This window comes from Parus major, chromosome 13 (genome assembly GCF_001522545.3).
Source record: "Parus major isolate Abel chromosome 13, Parus_major1.1, whole genome shotgun sequence".
NCBI lineage: Eukaryota > Metazoa > Chordata > Aves > Passeriformes > Paridae > Parus > Parus major.
In genome coordinates, this window is record NC_031782.1 from 6,555,268 (window position 1) to 6,570,933 (window position 15,666).

Sequence of the window (15,666 nt, forward strand, 5' to 3'; positions counted from 1 at the left end):
CAACACGCGTGCACATCCCTCGGCCCCGGGCTTTGCTCCGAGGAGCCTGAACCCCCTCCCAGCCGGGCTGGGGGCTGCCCAGGGCACTGCTGACATGCACTAGAGGAGCGGAGCAGGGGCTTGGCCGCAGCCCAGCCCTGGCACAGCCTCGCCTCGCCTCGCCTTTTGATTTGATTTTATTTTTTTTTTCCCCCTCCTCCCCTTCCACTTCATTTCTTTCTTTCCCTCTCTTTCGCCTTTAAGTGGGAAAGCCCTGCCGGCTGGGGAAGGCTGGGAGGGCAGGGAGAGCCTCGGCAGGCAGCAGATAGAGAGTGCGGAGGAGGAGAGGAAGGAATTTCGGGACGTGCGGCGCAGGCACTCGGCTGGTGGGACCCTGCCCAAGGTAAGCTCTCGTCCCGGGGGCTGACTCGCCCTCCTGCTCAGCTCTGGCTCTCCAGATGTGAAATGTCCCTTTGGAGCTGGTACAATCCCTAAGGATCCTGTCCCTGAGCCAGCCCGTTGCTCTGGAAGGGGCTTTGCTCCCCTCCAAGGGGTTGGCCGCCTGAAATGCCCCACCAGGCTCTGAGGAGATGGTGTTTGGTGGAAAGGAGCTGAATTCTGTGGCATCCCATGGGAAAAACCGTGCCATCAGCTCTCACCAGGTCCTGGACTGGGACGGCTGAGAGGAGCCCAGGGGATGCTGCGGCTGTAGGACAGGAAGGGGGGACCCCACTGCAGCGGGAGTAGGGACCAGGTGATCTCTGCTTCTCCCTGGATCAGGCTCTGCAGGCTGGTGGCTGTGGGAGGGCTGGAGTGTGCACGGGGCAGAGGCTGCTCACCATGCCCAGAGAGACATCCTCTAGAGGTGTGAGTGTGCCCCACTGCAGAGCAGGGTCACCCCACTGCCAGCCTGTCCAAACACACCCACAGCCATCCCTGAGTGCAGGCTGCTCCAAGGACCATGTCACCTCTGTCTGTGGCCAGGGCAGGGCTCCTGTGCCTGTGGGCCATGGAGAGGGAGCCCTGCCCTGCCCAGGGTCTGTGCCTGGGAGTGCTGGGTACTGGAGACGGCAGAGCTTGGTTAAATCCTGCTAGGCATGGATGTGGACAACTACTCTGCTGTCCTGAAAGCACAAGAGCTAAGGGCCTCCAGCAGGGCAGAGCTGGTCTGGAGTAAAGCTCTGACAGCCCAGGGGTGAGCATGACCTGCAGGTCTTTGGTGCTCACTGTGGGCTCAGAGTATCCAGCTCCTGCACTCACCTGCCAACTGAGAGTCATTCAAAACAGAATTTGTGGTGGAAGGAGATGTTGTGCTCCTGGTCCCAGAGCAAGTGGGGTTTTTGCTGAAGCATGAGGCAAATAGCTTAGTCTGGTGTGCAAACCCTGTGTTGGCGGGTTTGACCCAATCTTTTCAGAGGGTTTCCCATTGATGACAAGGATTAGCAATGTTGAGACCCAGTACTTCCCAGGGGCCATTGAGGGGTGGGTGGGAGGGTCATTTCCCCCTGCAGGACAAAGTGCCTGTGCCTCCCATGCTCTTGGGAAAGGACTGAGTTTCATGTGGACCACATAAACCAGTGTCAAGGACGTGGCTCTGCCTGGCAGAGGACACAGGCCAGACTGGCTTGGAGGGGGAGCTGCCAGGCAGCTGCCCTGGTTGGGTCTGACATGAGGCTCGGAGTCACTCCTTGACAGGGATGTCACCCAAGCTTGGGTGTGCTCTGGCTGTTGTGGCAGCCACCAACCCTGGGCAATGTCCCTGAGCCCAGGAAAGAGCCCGAAATCAGGCAGTGCATCAGGAGGGATTGACGTTTTGGACAAGCACCAAGTCACAGCAACCCAATTGCTGCATGCACAGGGCTTTGCTCTCTTCCTAAAACCAGCTATCCCTTCCTCCAGCTCGAGAGCATGGAGGGTCCTCATAGAAGGAGCAGGCAAGAAGACAACAGTCATTCATTTCCCTGTCCCTGGATCATCTCCTGCATCCCTGCATAGGACTGGGAGCGTGGGGTGCCCGTGGTCAGTGTCAACACAAGCATGGGCAGCTGCAGTACTGCAGCCAGGGAGAAATTAGCTGTGGCTTATTGTCCACAGTCCTGGGCACATCTTGTGCTGCAGGGCTCTGGCCTGGGCTTGGTCCTCTGCAATCCCTACATGAACCACCTGGGAGGTGGCTGAGCACACATCCTACACCCTGGGATGGCACCAAGCTGGGTGGGCAGCTGGTGTGCATGGGAGTGTGGGAGGATCCCAGGAACTCCAGCAGAGTCCAGAACCAACAGAGTGGCTGTAGTGGACACAAACCAGATTGCACCATGGTGCCAGGAAACCCAAGCTCTTCTTGAGGGATCTGCTGAAAGATGGATAGCTGGAGGCAGCTCGGAGAGGCAGGGTGGAGGGAATGGGTCCTCCCCAGCAAATGACACTGAGTACCTCAACAGGGATAGACATGGAGTGGGGAGGCTCAGGGACTGCAGTGAGGACAATGAGAAGTCCAGAAGAAGCTGCAAAGGACTGGGAGAGTGGCTGATGTGGCTCATTGGTCACTGGGTGTTGTGGGAAGGTGACACACTGTCTTCATGCACAGGAAAAGTCATCACAGAGAGAAAAGAGCTTTTAGGGGAAATGTCTGTAGGATTAAAGACAGAAGGCTGAGTTCCTTCAGCTTCACAAGTCTCAAAGCATGTCAGTGAAAGCTCTGGCTGGGAAGACATGGGCACAGCAACAGGACAATGACACCATGATCTCTTTCAGCCTCATTTTTGATGAGTCTGTGATAGGATTTCCAAGGCATTCAGAACACTGTCAGGGAGAGGAGAGCACTGAGCCTGTCTGCAGCAGTAGAGCAAGACAGGATTGTCTCAGTGAACACCAGAGGAAAGCTGAGATTAGGAAATGCTCTCTAGCTATGGGAGTGATTCTGTGCAAAAAGAGACCTTGTTGGCTGGACATGGCTTTGGCCAAATGTCCAGCTGCTGCCAGAGGCTCCAGGCAGGGACTTATCTGCCTGGTCTTCAAGGTTCCTTTGGTGTTGGTGACTTATGGGAAGTGGGATGGGATTGCAGTGCTGTCCAAAGTGTCAGGCTCCAGCAGAGCATCTTCCTGGGATGGAGTGGCAAAGGGGAGGGAGCAGAGGTGGCTGAATCCCGTGGGAGCACAGCGCCGGCGCTGGCAACAGGGGCTGCCTTTGACCCAGAGCTGGAAGGAGCTGGGGACCGTGTGGGCTTTGGGGTTGGCTGGATGTATCCTATCCCTGCAAGGGAGGATTGGAGCTGAGCACTGCATGGAGTTTGTTTGTTTGTACTTGAACCAAGGGAAAGAAATCCCCTGGAGAGGAGCTGCAAGGGGAGGGTATAGACTGGGTATTGTTTCCTGAGGGGCTGGAGCAGCTCCAGGAGGCTCCTTCCGCTCCGCCAGGCAAATCGGACATAACGAGGCTTGTTTTAGGGGTGGTTGTTCCCCCTCCTCCTCTCCCCCATTGCCTAATTAGGGTTCCCAAGCTAAGCTCACCTCTGTCCTGTTCTGCTGCCACTGAGACACCTCCTCCTGGAAGGGCAGCACGTTCCAGCACCGTGGGGAACACGGAGCAGAGCCAGCTGTGACAGGGACACGTGCTGGGGATGCACAGAGGGCTGCTGGCATGGGTCATGGGCTGAGCAAGGGGGTCCCATGGGCCCATTGTCCCCCGGTCTGGTAACAGGAGCTGTACAGTGATGTACTGCCCCTCACACCCTGCTTTTCCAGTATCCCTGGGTGCACACCGGGCTGTGGCATACCCTGGCTTGTGTGTGTGACCTTCCCTTGGCAACCCCCAGCCTGCACAGCCAGAGGATCACGGTGTGAGGAGCCGATGCAGGGAGCAGGGAGCTCACAAAACCCCCACAGAAAGGCTGGTGCCAGGAGAGCCAGGGTGGGCAGTGTGTGCTGTTTGTCCTGCACCTGTGGATGGGCTCATCCTCTCCAGGCCATGCCTGCAGGGGCACCTGCTTATCCACCCAGGAATTCACAAACACTCATCCTACACTCTTCCTTGGCCTCAGCAAGAGCCAGTGTGTGATGGAGCTGGTGGGAAGCTGTGGGGTGCATGCAGGGAAGGGTTGGAGAATGCAGGGATATATCAGGGCACTGCATGGATTGCTAAAGCCTGGAAATCCACCAGGAAACAGATGGAACACCTTCTCCCTGCCGTGGAAGGGGCCTGGCAGGTCTCCATGGGCAGCACAGGGGTGATGCTCCTGAGGCAGCAGGAGATGGACAGCCCTGCTCCTCAGCCCCATCCTGCCAGGCCCTCTGCCTCCCCTCTTCCGGCCCAGCTACCATGAGAGAGAGGCTGTGACTGAAATCTTAATGCTACCAAGACCCAGCAATTGGCACCAATTAAATTGCTACATTCATGTTTGAATTGCTTTAACTGGCGAGACACACTGTCTTATTTATACAAAAAAATATGTTTGCTTGTGGGTTTGTCTGAACCGGTGCCAGCAGAAAATACACCATTTCAAGCCCTACACTCTGCAAGCTCATTCTCCTCTTCCAAACTGGAAGTCACCTTGGTTTCAGCCTTTGCCAAGCAATGGTGGCAGAACAGAAACTGCTTTCCTCGGGGCTGGGCGCTGCAGGCACCACGAGAGGGGTCCCCTCCTCTCTCCCCACAGGCAGCTGCCAAGTTTCCTTCTCCAGCCTGGGAGCTGTTTGGGAGAATATGGTCTGATTCAGGAACAGGACTCAGTGCCCATTTAAAAGCTGCACTCAGGGGGAGGGCAGGGGGTGCTGGCAGCTGCTGGTGCCAAATCCTGCCTCAGCTTCTCCTCTGGAGGTTCTGACAGGTTCTGGGGGTAGGGGCTGTTTGCAGAGCATGGGTGCAGAGGGGAGCTGATTTCTGATTTGTGACTGAGAAGAGAAGTTACAAAGAGCCCTGCATGCAGGTTGGCAAGAATGGCTTACACTGCCTGTGCAGACCAGCAGGAGATTATCCATCTCTGCAGTCCTGGTGCCAAGTGACACCATCCTGGTCTTCCTGCCCCACACATGAGCATATGCAGGAGAGGGCAGAATCAGCCCACAGCACCAAGAGCTGCACCAGAAGTTGCATTTTGCTCCCTCTCAGAAATCCAGAAGTAATAGGGCCAAACAAAAAATCCCTCTGACAGCAGCCTCTGCCCTTCGCACCCAGCACTGCTGGCTCCATCCTTTCCCACCCTGGCCACAGTGCCAGGCTGCTCTCCAGTTCCTGCAGATTGACAAAGGGTGCCCTGACCACAAAGATGGTGAGTGCCTAATCCCAGCCACGAGAGCCTAAAACCCCAGAACAAAGCAATTAAGTTTGGGTCCCTTGGAGGCAGCTGCGAGGAGCTGATGCATCCACAGAGATTATCTCCTCCTCCACAGATCTCAGGGAAATGCTCACAAGAGGATCAGGTTGCTCAGCCTTTGCTGGGATATGGGGCTGGTAAGACCACAACACTCTGCCTACTCCTGGGGCTTTACAAAGCCCCTGCATCCTACTGGGATTTAGGATGGTTCTTTTTCTCATTCTGCCTCAGTTGCCCTCCTTTCACTTTCCTTTCAGCTTATTAGGGGTTAATTAGAGCCATCTGGGACCTTTGGCTCCAGCCCTGGCCCCCCCAAAGCAGCCACCCTGGATCAGTGTCTGTGAGCAGGTGATGGAGGTGCTGACTTGCTGGGGACTGTTCTCCCTGTGCAGACATCAGCAGAGAGCTCCCCTTGAATCACTGTGGGAAGGCAGGCATGGCTTTTTGGCAGCCATGGGACAAGAGTGAGGAAAGCCCTGGGGATGCCAGGACAAGGGATGAGAAGCCAGGATAGTCCCTGATCTTGGTTCCATGTCCTCTCCTTCCCTAATTCTCTGGTCTGGTGGGGAGAAGCAGCAGGTAAGCAGATGGACTCTGCTCAAGACAGGCAAACCCTGTCCAGTCTGACATCCCCAGGAGCTGGGACCCCTAAATATACCAGTTTGGGGGTGGAGGGATAGGAGAGCTCTGAGTCACTCAGCCAGCCCCAAGGCTTTGCTATCCAGTTGGAGGGGCCAGCAGGATGTGGGGAAATGTGTGGGTGCTGGTTTGGGTCCCTGCAGCCATGTTCATAATTGACATTGCTCACATACTTGTGAGACAGCGTGGTATGTTCTCCCAAAAATGTCTTTGCTGTCAGGGGTAATGGAGAAATTCAGGGACAGTCATGGCCAGCCCTGGCTGGGCTGTGTTGGATATTTTAGAGCATCCTACTGGAAAACAGTGCTGGGAAGGGCTGAAATGCTCCCAAGGGACACATTTGTACCTCCCTGGGGGGGTTCATTGCACTACAAGGGGTGAGCCCTGAGTCTGCACAGGGCTGCTCCCCACACCCGCTGAGAGCACCCCCAGACATGCACAATGCCAGACTGAGGGCTGTGCTCCAAAACACTGGCCAGCCTCCAGCACCGCCCCAGAAAAGTCCCAGCACCACCATGGCCCTGGCACACACTGTCTGCCCCAGGGAGACCAAGGTGGGCAGGATTTGACCGGGGTGAGGAGCAGGGGATGCAGCAAGGGACAGCTGGGCATTGCCTGGCACGTGGCAGCCATTCCTCCAAACACCCCCTCCCTCCTTCCCCAGGCCCAGGTGAACCCTGGTCCTCACCCAGGGTTTTCCCACAGTCCAGGCCAAGCTGCAGGCTCCGGGGAGCAGCCTGCGGGGTCTGGCGTTTCCTCTGAAGGTGGAAGCAGGGGAGCATGCGCAGCCAAAAGGGCCATGAATGCCATAACTCGGGGCTGGGGGATTATTTATAACACTGGCACCTCTCCAAACAGATGTTTCTTTTTATTCTGAACTTGCACTAAATGGGTCACTCATTTCCTCTGTCTCCCATGGGCTTAAAACAGAGGGGGAAAGAGGAGGGGATATGGGTGAGAGTGCAGGGCTCGCCCTGGTCCCACGTCCCTCTGTGCTGGCTCCTCACACAGACAGTTGTGGAGAGCCCATGGCTGGAGATCTGCTGGATTCTGTGTGTGGACATTGTGGCCTCCCCTCACTCGGACAGGGAGGATGGCCATGGTCAGGCTGGGCTGAGTGGGGCTCGCCTCCCCACCCCATTCCTCACGTGGCTGACCCCAGGGCAGCTGAATCACTCTGCTGGGGCTCAGTGTGGACTTGTCATCTCCCATGGCAGTCTCCCTCCCCTGCTTCAGGGTCACGGTCCTCATTTTCATCTTTCTGTTGGATGCTGTCAAAGCCTGTGGCAGGCTGGCCTGGAGGAGGCTGTGTGTGCCACCTCATGTGCTGACATCTACTGCAGGACCCTCATGACCACACAACCAGTTTCTCCTGGTGCCACTGAGGCTGGGGACCAGAATCTGGGGTCCTGGGCAGGGGCTTTGGTCATGTCAGATCTGCTCCCTGATGCAGAGGTCAGCAGGAGAGCTGTCCCCTCCTGTGGGCACAGTGTCCCTAGGCTCGTCCCCTGAGGTGGCATCTGCCCATGCTTTGCCTGTCTCCTAGAGACCTCAGTCCATACCCAGACTGTGGCTTTAGTCACATCTTCACAGCCAAGGAGCTCTCACAAAACCACCCAGAGGGTTTTGGCATTAATGACACTGTCTGTGCTTGCAAAACTTCACCTCCCCCAGACTGAAACAGCCCCAGATCCAGCACATTGCCAACAGGTACCCAGGGCTCTCAGCATCCTCTGGTCTCACTGTGTCTGGGTTAAGCCTCAGGGCTCCCTTGGCACTGGCAGGTGGCCAGGTGAGGAGGGTTTTGCCCCCAGGTGTTCATCTCAGGGCAGGGATGGTGTGTGGGACACAGAGACTCCCCAGCCTGGCTGCTCCTCAGTCTGGTTTCAGATTTCCTACCCCTGTGCTTTATCAGCAGGCGTTTATGGGCCTTGGGATGACAGGGTCCCCATGTGTGTGCTCTGCCTAATTCTAGCCTTTTGCTGGGAAAAAGAAAAAGGGCTCTGTGGTGATAATCTGGCCTGTGAGTAAACACGGTGTCATGGGAGCCAAGGGACCCCAGAGGAGAGATGTTGCAACTCCGGACAATTCCAGCCAAGGGAAAAAAAAAAGAAAAAGAAACAACCACTCAGTTTTATTTAGATTAAAGGGTGGGAAAGAAGCAGTTGCGGAGGCCAGAGGGAGGGTGGCAGAGGAAAACAGGACAAGCCAAAGAGTTTCACTGCTGGACAAGCAAGGTTTGGGTTTCAGGGGTCACCAGCCTTTGTTCAGGGAGCCTTTTGCCTTCAAAAGCAGGGGATGGTGTCCCCATCCCCCTGCCAGGAATGCCTTTGCTCCCTGGCCGTGAGCAGTATTGATCACAGGATCCATACAGGGAATTTTCTATTGCATATGGGCACCCATGATCTCACTTAATGACTCAGATGTGCTTAGACAAAGAAGAAATAAAGTATATTTGACTTCCCGCTAATTTGCACCAGATGTCCCTTGCCTGCTTGGCAGGGCAGCGGGGCCATCAAGCATTGTGGGAGCGCCTGGAAGCACAGCCCTGCAAGAAAAGGGGCTAGAAATAGAAATCCAGAGGAAGGGAAAGGATTGGCAGCTGTGTGAGAGTCTGTCCCAGTCAGATGAGATGTCCCCATGGGCAGGGCCAGCATCCAGCACCTCTGCCCAACACCACAGGAGCAGCGATGAGGGCAAGGAGAGCATGGCCAGAGATAAGAGCAATGTGGGCAATGGATGCAGGAATTGCCCCTGGAAATATAAACCAGAATTTGCTGAGAGGTGGCTCAGCACCCTGACTTCCAGCAAACACTGCATCCTCTTGCTGGTGCCTAATGGTCTGTAGGGACCAGAGCTCCTGCCAGGGTGGCTGTGGCTGCTCTCCCAGTCCCCAGCATGCTGAGCCATCCCCTTCCCTGTGCACCAGCTCTGCAGGCTGGTTCTCAGCTCCCACAGCTCTGGGGGTGCTTGTGGGACCCCACACACACTGGTTATGCACAGGGCACTGGTTGTGGAGAGGCAAGAAACATGGTCTAGGCAGGCTGGGAGGAGGGCAGTGGACTGGGAGGACATCCTTGGTGTTCCTAACCCATCCTGTCCCATGGTTTATGATGTTTACAGGGCTGGAAATGGCCCTGTCCCACATGATCTGTGCTTGGGGATGGGCAGTGCCATGCAGTGTCCGTGCCAGCAGTGGCTGCCCTGTGTGTTGTGCCAGGATGCTGGGAGACACACAGGGAGCAAGTGCAGAGGGAAGGGGGCTCAGAGTATGGCAGGGCACACAGCAAAGTCAGAGGAAATTCTTGCCTTGTTACCCAAGAACAGTGAAGACTGAACCCACACAGCATATTTTGGGCATTAGCAAAGGCATCTTAGGCTTATGAGCATTCTTAAACAAGAGAGGTCTGGAGCAGGGGAACATTAATGAATCAGTAGGGTTTGGTGATGCTTGAGCTGCTTAGCAGGGCACTCTGAGGTGCAAGAAATAGTAGAGATGGCTCCCTAAATGAAGATGGTACCATCCCCAGCAGAGGCTGGATACAGCTCTTGTACCCAAACTCCTGGGCGTTGCCCTGCTCCAGCTGCAGAAATTCCTGTCCAAGTTCATCAGCCACAGAGGCATCAGCCCCCGGCCGCTCGAGCGAGGGAGTGGGAGAGGAGGCTCAGGAGAAAGCTCAGCTGTCATCAGACTTGGGATGCAGGAGAAACGGGAGCGGGCTGCTCTGGAAAGGCTGTGTAGTCATGAGATGGGGAATCATGAGACTTGAATCCCGGTGCTGGCGCAGCCGTGGCCCTGGCCGTGCTGTTTGACTTCTGCTCTGGCCCTCTGGCCCGTGTCCTGTCTGTGGGATCACAGCCCATCAGAGCCCTGTGCTCAGTGCTGCAGCTGCTCAGGGATGTTGGGGTGGCCACTTTTATTCCATCCCCCAGAAACCCCCTCAAGAGCTCAAGGCTAGAGATGCTCAAAGAGGATTCCAGCGGTGCCTGACCTCAGCCAGCCCTCAAACATTTTCCTTTGCCAGCTGGGAAAGCCAGCAGCCCCAGGGTTGGCTCAGCTCTCCTGATCTCCGCTGCAAACTCGGCTCTCTGCTCTGCCAGGCTGGTGTGATTACAGAGGGGAGATAAGGACAGGCAGTGTCTGTGTCACCAGTCAGGGACAGTTGCCTGTATCTGTGTCTTGTTTGGACTCCAAACCCTCCCAGACACTCTCAGTCCCTCAGTGCCTGGCTCTGGCCTGGCTGGGCGTAGCGTGGGGGCGAGCAGGGACGTGCCAGCTGTCGGGGACCAGCCTCCCCACGGCACTTGGCCAAGCCCCAGCGTGGCCCCGGGGACCTGATCCCCCCCTGGGACCTGAGTCCATGGGGAGCAAAGCCACCCCACGGGGATGTGGGGCTGAATGTTGTGTGGGGCTGTGTCACCCAGCCAGCACTGCTGCCCTGCGAGCCAGCCGACCTCCTGTCTCCTCTCCCAGCCAAATTCCTCCTTTAGAATAATAAACAGTGTGGCTCAAGAGAAAAGCTCCTTTCCCTGCCTGGCTAGGACTGGTTTGCCTTCACATCGAGGAGCAGCAGAGGGGCAGAGGGAAGGTCTGTACCGGTGCTGGGGGGGAGGAAGGATGGTGAGGGGTGTAACATGGGGATGGAGAGTTGGGACAGCACCTTGGTGGCTGCAAGGTGGGAGGCTGCCAGGGAGCTGCAGGGCTGAGTGAAGGGTGCTGGATGTGGCATTGCTGCAGGAGCTCCCTGGCCTCCATTATTGTGCCTGGATAGGTGTAGGCAAAGGGTCCCACGGCTTGAAAATACTCAGGTGCTGGCTTGTGGGAAGGATGTAGGAATCTGAGGGGTGTGTGGCACCCTGCTAACCCATAGGGGTGAGAGGAGATCACCCAGGGCAGCTGGGCATCGTGTAGGTGCCGGTGTTTGGGTCCCTGGGTGGGATTACGCCTGGGTGCCTGCTTTCGTATCACGGGGTGGGATTGCTCCTCCTCGTCTGGCACTCTTAGCGGCACTCACAGTTCCTGCTAAGAACAAAAGCTGGGACTGAGGAGAGGAACAAGCGCTCTCGAGGCTGGCAGGGTGCTTTGGCATCCCTTGTGAGATGGCTGTGCAAGCACACGTGTGACAGGGAGGGACAGGCTCGTCCCTCTGCCCCTCGCAGGACGGGCCGGGCTCAGCCCCGGCCGGAGCACACAAACAAGGGAGAGGTCACCGCTCTTTGCGAGACGTTGCCACCCTCCCACTCTGCTTGGGAAGCATCTCCAAGAGAAATGCCTTTCTGCAAAAGCAGCCGCTTTATTGAAAGCAGCGCAGGCGGCAGGCGGGGGCTGCGGGGCTCTGCCAGCCCAGCACCAGCACTCAGCCGTGCCCGGCTCCCTGCTCCGCCTGGCCAGGGCTCCGGCCATCAGTGACCCTGCAGAGATCACTGCTGGGTGGGGACAGGAGCCACGAGCTCGCCCGCAGCAGGACTGACAGTGCCAGCCCCGCTGCACGGGCAGATAAAAGCTGGGCATGGGTTCGGGGGGATCTTGGCCGCTCACAGACAGGTATCGGGGGGGCTGCGGTGGTGGATACAACCTGGCTTGTGCGTGCAGCCAGGGAGGGGTGAAAGGAGAGGATCCCAGTTGTCCTTACGACCTTGAACATTGAATAATGGATGAATCACACACCTCTGTAAAGCAGAATGGGGAAACGAAGGTAATTGTTCTCATGGCAGTGCCTTGGGGGGCAGAGATTAGATTGTCCATCCTTCTCTTTCCTGCAGCTTGGTGTTCTGAGGATGGGTTCAGGGAGGTCACATTCATTTACAGCCTGAATTTCACCTCGGTCCTTTCATCCTACCCACCCCCACCTCTTGCCCGAAGTGCTCTTATCCCCTCTGGCAAACGAAGAGAGAGAAAGAGTTATAGAGGTTTTTTTCGGGAAGAGGGAGATGGACGCTGCTGAATAAGCTGGAGACCTGGAAGGATTTGTGGTAGATCAGACTTCTGTTGAGCCAAAGCAAGAGAATAATAAAAACATCTGACAAGCGCACGTCATTTAAAAACCATTTCCTCCTTAACATCAAGCAGACCGGGAGGCCGCTCCAGGGCCAAGAGGCAGAGGAGAGCTCAGTAAGAGGCCGGGTCAGCAAGTCCAGATTGCCACTAGCCCTCCTTGAGCCTGGCAAGAGCTCCCCAGAGCACTGCCAGCATCACAGGGGGCTTCTCCTCGGGGTCTGCCCTGGGAGGTGGCCCAGGCAAGGCAGGAGATCAGCCCTGGGTTGCAGCGTGGCTGAGCTGTGAGGTTCAGCTCCATGCAGGAACATCCCCAAGTTCCCCAGGGAATTCATTTCCCCCAGGCTTTGGCCAGGCACAGAGAAAGCCTTTTCTCTTCCCCTTTGTCGGTGTGTTCATTTTGCTTTTCAGAATGACTCTTTCCACCCCTGCAGGCACCATGGGGAGGAGTACCTGTCACCCCAATACACAGGAGACAGAGCCCTGCTCTTAGGGATCTCTGGCCCCATCTCATTTGGCTCCTGATTTGTGGCAGGGAGGGCTGAAAAAGCTCTGTGGAAAAGATTTCTTGAGAAATGTTGATTAGAAGGGTTTTAAACTAAAAAAAAAACAAAAAAACTCTTAGATTTTCTCTTAAATTAATGTATTTAAAAGTTAAATCCAATAAACTCAATTTTTGGTGGAGTTTCTTCAGGCTTGTTGTGGTTTAACCCCAGCCAGCAACCAAGTGCCATGACAAGGCTTCTTTTATTTCATTGGAAGGAGCAAACAATGTGGGAGGGTTGAAGGGGATCTGTTTTCTAGCAAGTTTTATCTCACTGTGACTGAGGGAAGAAAAACTAAGGAAAAAAGGCAAATGGTAAAGCAGAGGGAGGGAGGGAGGAAGACAGGACTCTGCCAAGGAGGGGAGAGGCATTTCCAGCTGAGATGAGCAAAAGTTGACACAACTGCTGGAGCCTCCAGCAAAATCCCTGTTTACCAGTGGGAGAAGCCTTAGAAACTGCAGATCCAGCATGAGGGGGAAGCACCACTCCCCAGGAGGGAAAGGCTGAAAATTGGACAGATGGAAGGTTTCTGAGGTGGAGAAGTGAGGCCAGAGCTTAGATGGGGGCTCAGGGACCCCTGCCCAGGACAGCTGAGTGATCCCTCCTCTTCTGAGTGCTGTGCTCATGTCACTTTGCTCTTGACAGGACTCAGACACCCAGCCCAGAGCCCAGCATGCTGTGCCCCACTCTCAAGACGTGTCTCTGGCTCCTCATCCTCACTGGTGAGTGCTGTGGCTGGGCAGGGGTGTGAGGTGGGAGGAAGGGGGCAGTGCCATGGGGAAGCACTGGAGTGCACAGCATGCTCCAGGCACATCTATCCCTGCTGATGCCTCAGATCCATGGGCTGGCTCAGTCCTGTGGCAGTCCCCACCTGCTTCATGGTGATGCACAGCACAGTGAGAGGAGGAGACCTTTCCACAGGCAGCAGTGCCAGGTGTGCCCAGACCTTCCTTAGCAGACACCTGAGAACACACATTAGCTGGACACCCCACAGCAGGAGGGATTTGGTCAGATCCCATATATCCAACAACCCCTCCCAGCAAGGCACCAGGGCTCCTGGCTGCACCTGGTGCAAGTCCCTGGAGCTGTCCCCAGCTGTCCTGTCCACCTGTGGGGACACTAGAGAGGAGCATGTCACAGCCCCATTGGGACATCTGGGCAGATGGTGAAGCAAGGAAGCTGGGAGAGACATGGGGAGCCATTCAGGAAGACCTTGCCTGCTCTATTACTTCCAAAGGATTTCCTGCAAGGTTTTGCTTTCATGCCTTTTTCACTTTCTTGTAAACTGACATTGTTTCAGCCTCGTCTGTGTCCTGTCTGACATGTGGACAGGCAGCCAGAAGAGCAGGGAATTGCTTCCTATTCTCCTTGGGGATTCTCCACCCAGTATTGCCACAGACAGCAATTAGCTGCATTGAACACTGCTGAATCCTGTGATGTCTGATTTGCTCTCCAGTAAGGGTTGCAGGAGGTACAGGGAATTAAAGGAGACCCACCAAGGTCTCGATCAGCAGGACATTTTTGAGGAGACCATGGGTTTGTCGTTGGTGATTACACTAGGGAAGGCAAACTCAGGAAAGTTATTTTTCAGTGTAAAGGCTGATACTACAAAGGAAACACATTGTCATGAGGTGTGCTTCTCTGTGGATTTCAGAAGAATTCAATTTGGTCTCATGTCACTTCTCTCTCAGGTCTGCTGGAGATAACGTTTGGGGACAGCAGGCTGCACATCGAACCCAGAGACACTGAGCTTGTCCTCAGCCTCCACAGCACCTTCTCCCTCCTGTGCTATGGGGACAGGGAGCTGGTCTGGGAACGGGAGGGACAGCCCCTCACTGCCTCGCTGGAGCACAGGGACGGTGTCTTTGTCAGCAATCTCACCCTCAGGAACGTGACAGGCCATCACACCGGGGAGTACACGTGCACCTACAGCCCTGAGCAGGCTCCAGAGCCAGCGGAGAGGAGAGCCCTGTACATCTATGTTCCAGGTAGGGGACAGCATGTCCTTGCCTCTGGGCTTCCATGGGGTTAAACCTCCAGGAAAAAGAGGGCTTTGACTTATTGTTCTGTCTCCAAGCAACTGGCCTCCCCAAATCCCTTCTCCAATAGCCCTCATGGTAGGTCTCTGGCTGTGGCATATCTCTGTTGTGCCAGCTCATGGAGAGTGTGGTGTGTTGGGACAAGTGGTGGGGGAGCAGTGGTGCTCAGTGGTGCTGGGTCTCTCCCAGGAGACATTGTATGAGCACACAACATGCAGCTCTACTTTCCCAAGGGAAGTGTGGGAAGAAGCATCCCACTAGCATGGAGTCAGGGCCCTGTGGTGGAGAGTTACTGGAGGAGCACAAAGCAGCCCTGGCTAGGCTTCCAAGCAGCTTTCTCTAACCAATGTTCCCTCTCTCCCACAGATCCCTCCCTGGTTTTCCTCCCTGCAGTCACCTCTGAAGAGGTCTTCATCTTCATCACGGGCTACACAGAGGCTGTCATCCCATGCCGTGTGACCAACCCACAGATGCAGGTCACCCTCTATGAGAAGAAGGTGGAGAACCCCATCCCAGCTACATATGATCCACAACAGGGATTTAAGGGCTTCTTTGAGGATAAGACCTATTTCTGCCGGACATTTGTGGATGACCAGGAGGTGGATTCAGACACTTTCTATGTCTACAGGATCCAGGGTGAGCTGACATTGTTTTAGCACACCTGTGCACCTACTGTGGCTGTTTCTTCAGGCCAGTGGCAGGAGACACCAAAGCTCTCCTCCCGTCTCCTCAGTGATGATCAATTTGGAGGCTGGATTTAGTCCTGTCTCCATTAGAAAATGGGTTTTGCTACAAGTCAGCTCCATCCCTCAGGAAAGACAGTTTCCAGAGGACCAGTCTCCCCAGGGTAAATGGACTGGGTGTCCACTTATCCCTTCATAATTCATTCCTTTCTTCCACCTTTCCACAGTGTCATCAGTGAACGTCTCCATCAGTGCAGTGCAGACCATGGTGCGCCAGGGAGAAAATGTCACTGTGATGTGCACCGTGAGCGGCAACGAGCTGGTCAACTTCAACTGGGACTATCCCCGCAAGCAAGTGAGTGCTCCACACCCACAGGCTCTGGGCAGCAGCTCCAGCCTTTGCCCAGATGTGCCATGGCAATCACTCATCAATATCCCATGCCAGAAGTTATGGGTAGCCACGCAGAGAAGTTT

The 15,666-nt window shown here is 55.7% G+C and overlaps 1 protein-coding gene across 2 annotated transcripts in view; it reads left to right on the forward strand.

Moving 5' to 3' along the window:
- Nucleotides 1-15,666, forward strand: part of PDGFRB (platelet derived growth factor receptor beta) — a 30,793-nt gene continuing 15,127 nt past the window's right edge. The window contains exons 1-5 of one of the 2 annotated variants that reach the window (XM_015642180.3): nt 1-382; nt 13,116-13,192; nt 14,162-14,458; nt 14,876-15,145; nt 15,420-15,547. In XM_015642180.3, coding sequence (XP_015497666.1) covers nt 13,144-13,192; nt 14,162-14,458; nt 14,876-15,145; nt 15,420-15,547 — 744 coding nt within the window. In that variant the 5' untranslated portion in view covers nt 1-382; nt 13,116-13,143. Of the gene's footprint in view, nt 383-10,469; nt 10,520-13,115; nt 13,193-14,161; nt 14,459-14,875; nt 15,146-15,419; nt 15,548-15,666 lie in introns of those variants that run through there. The other variant, XM_015642181.3, reaches the window with a different exon arrangement.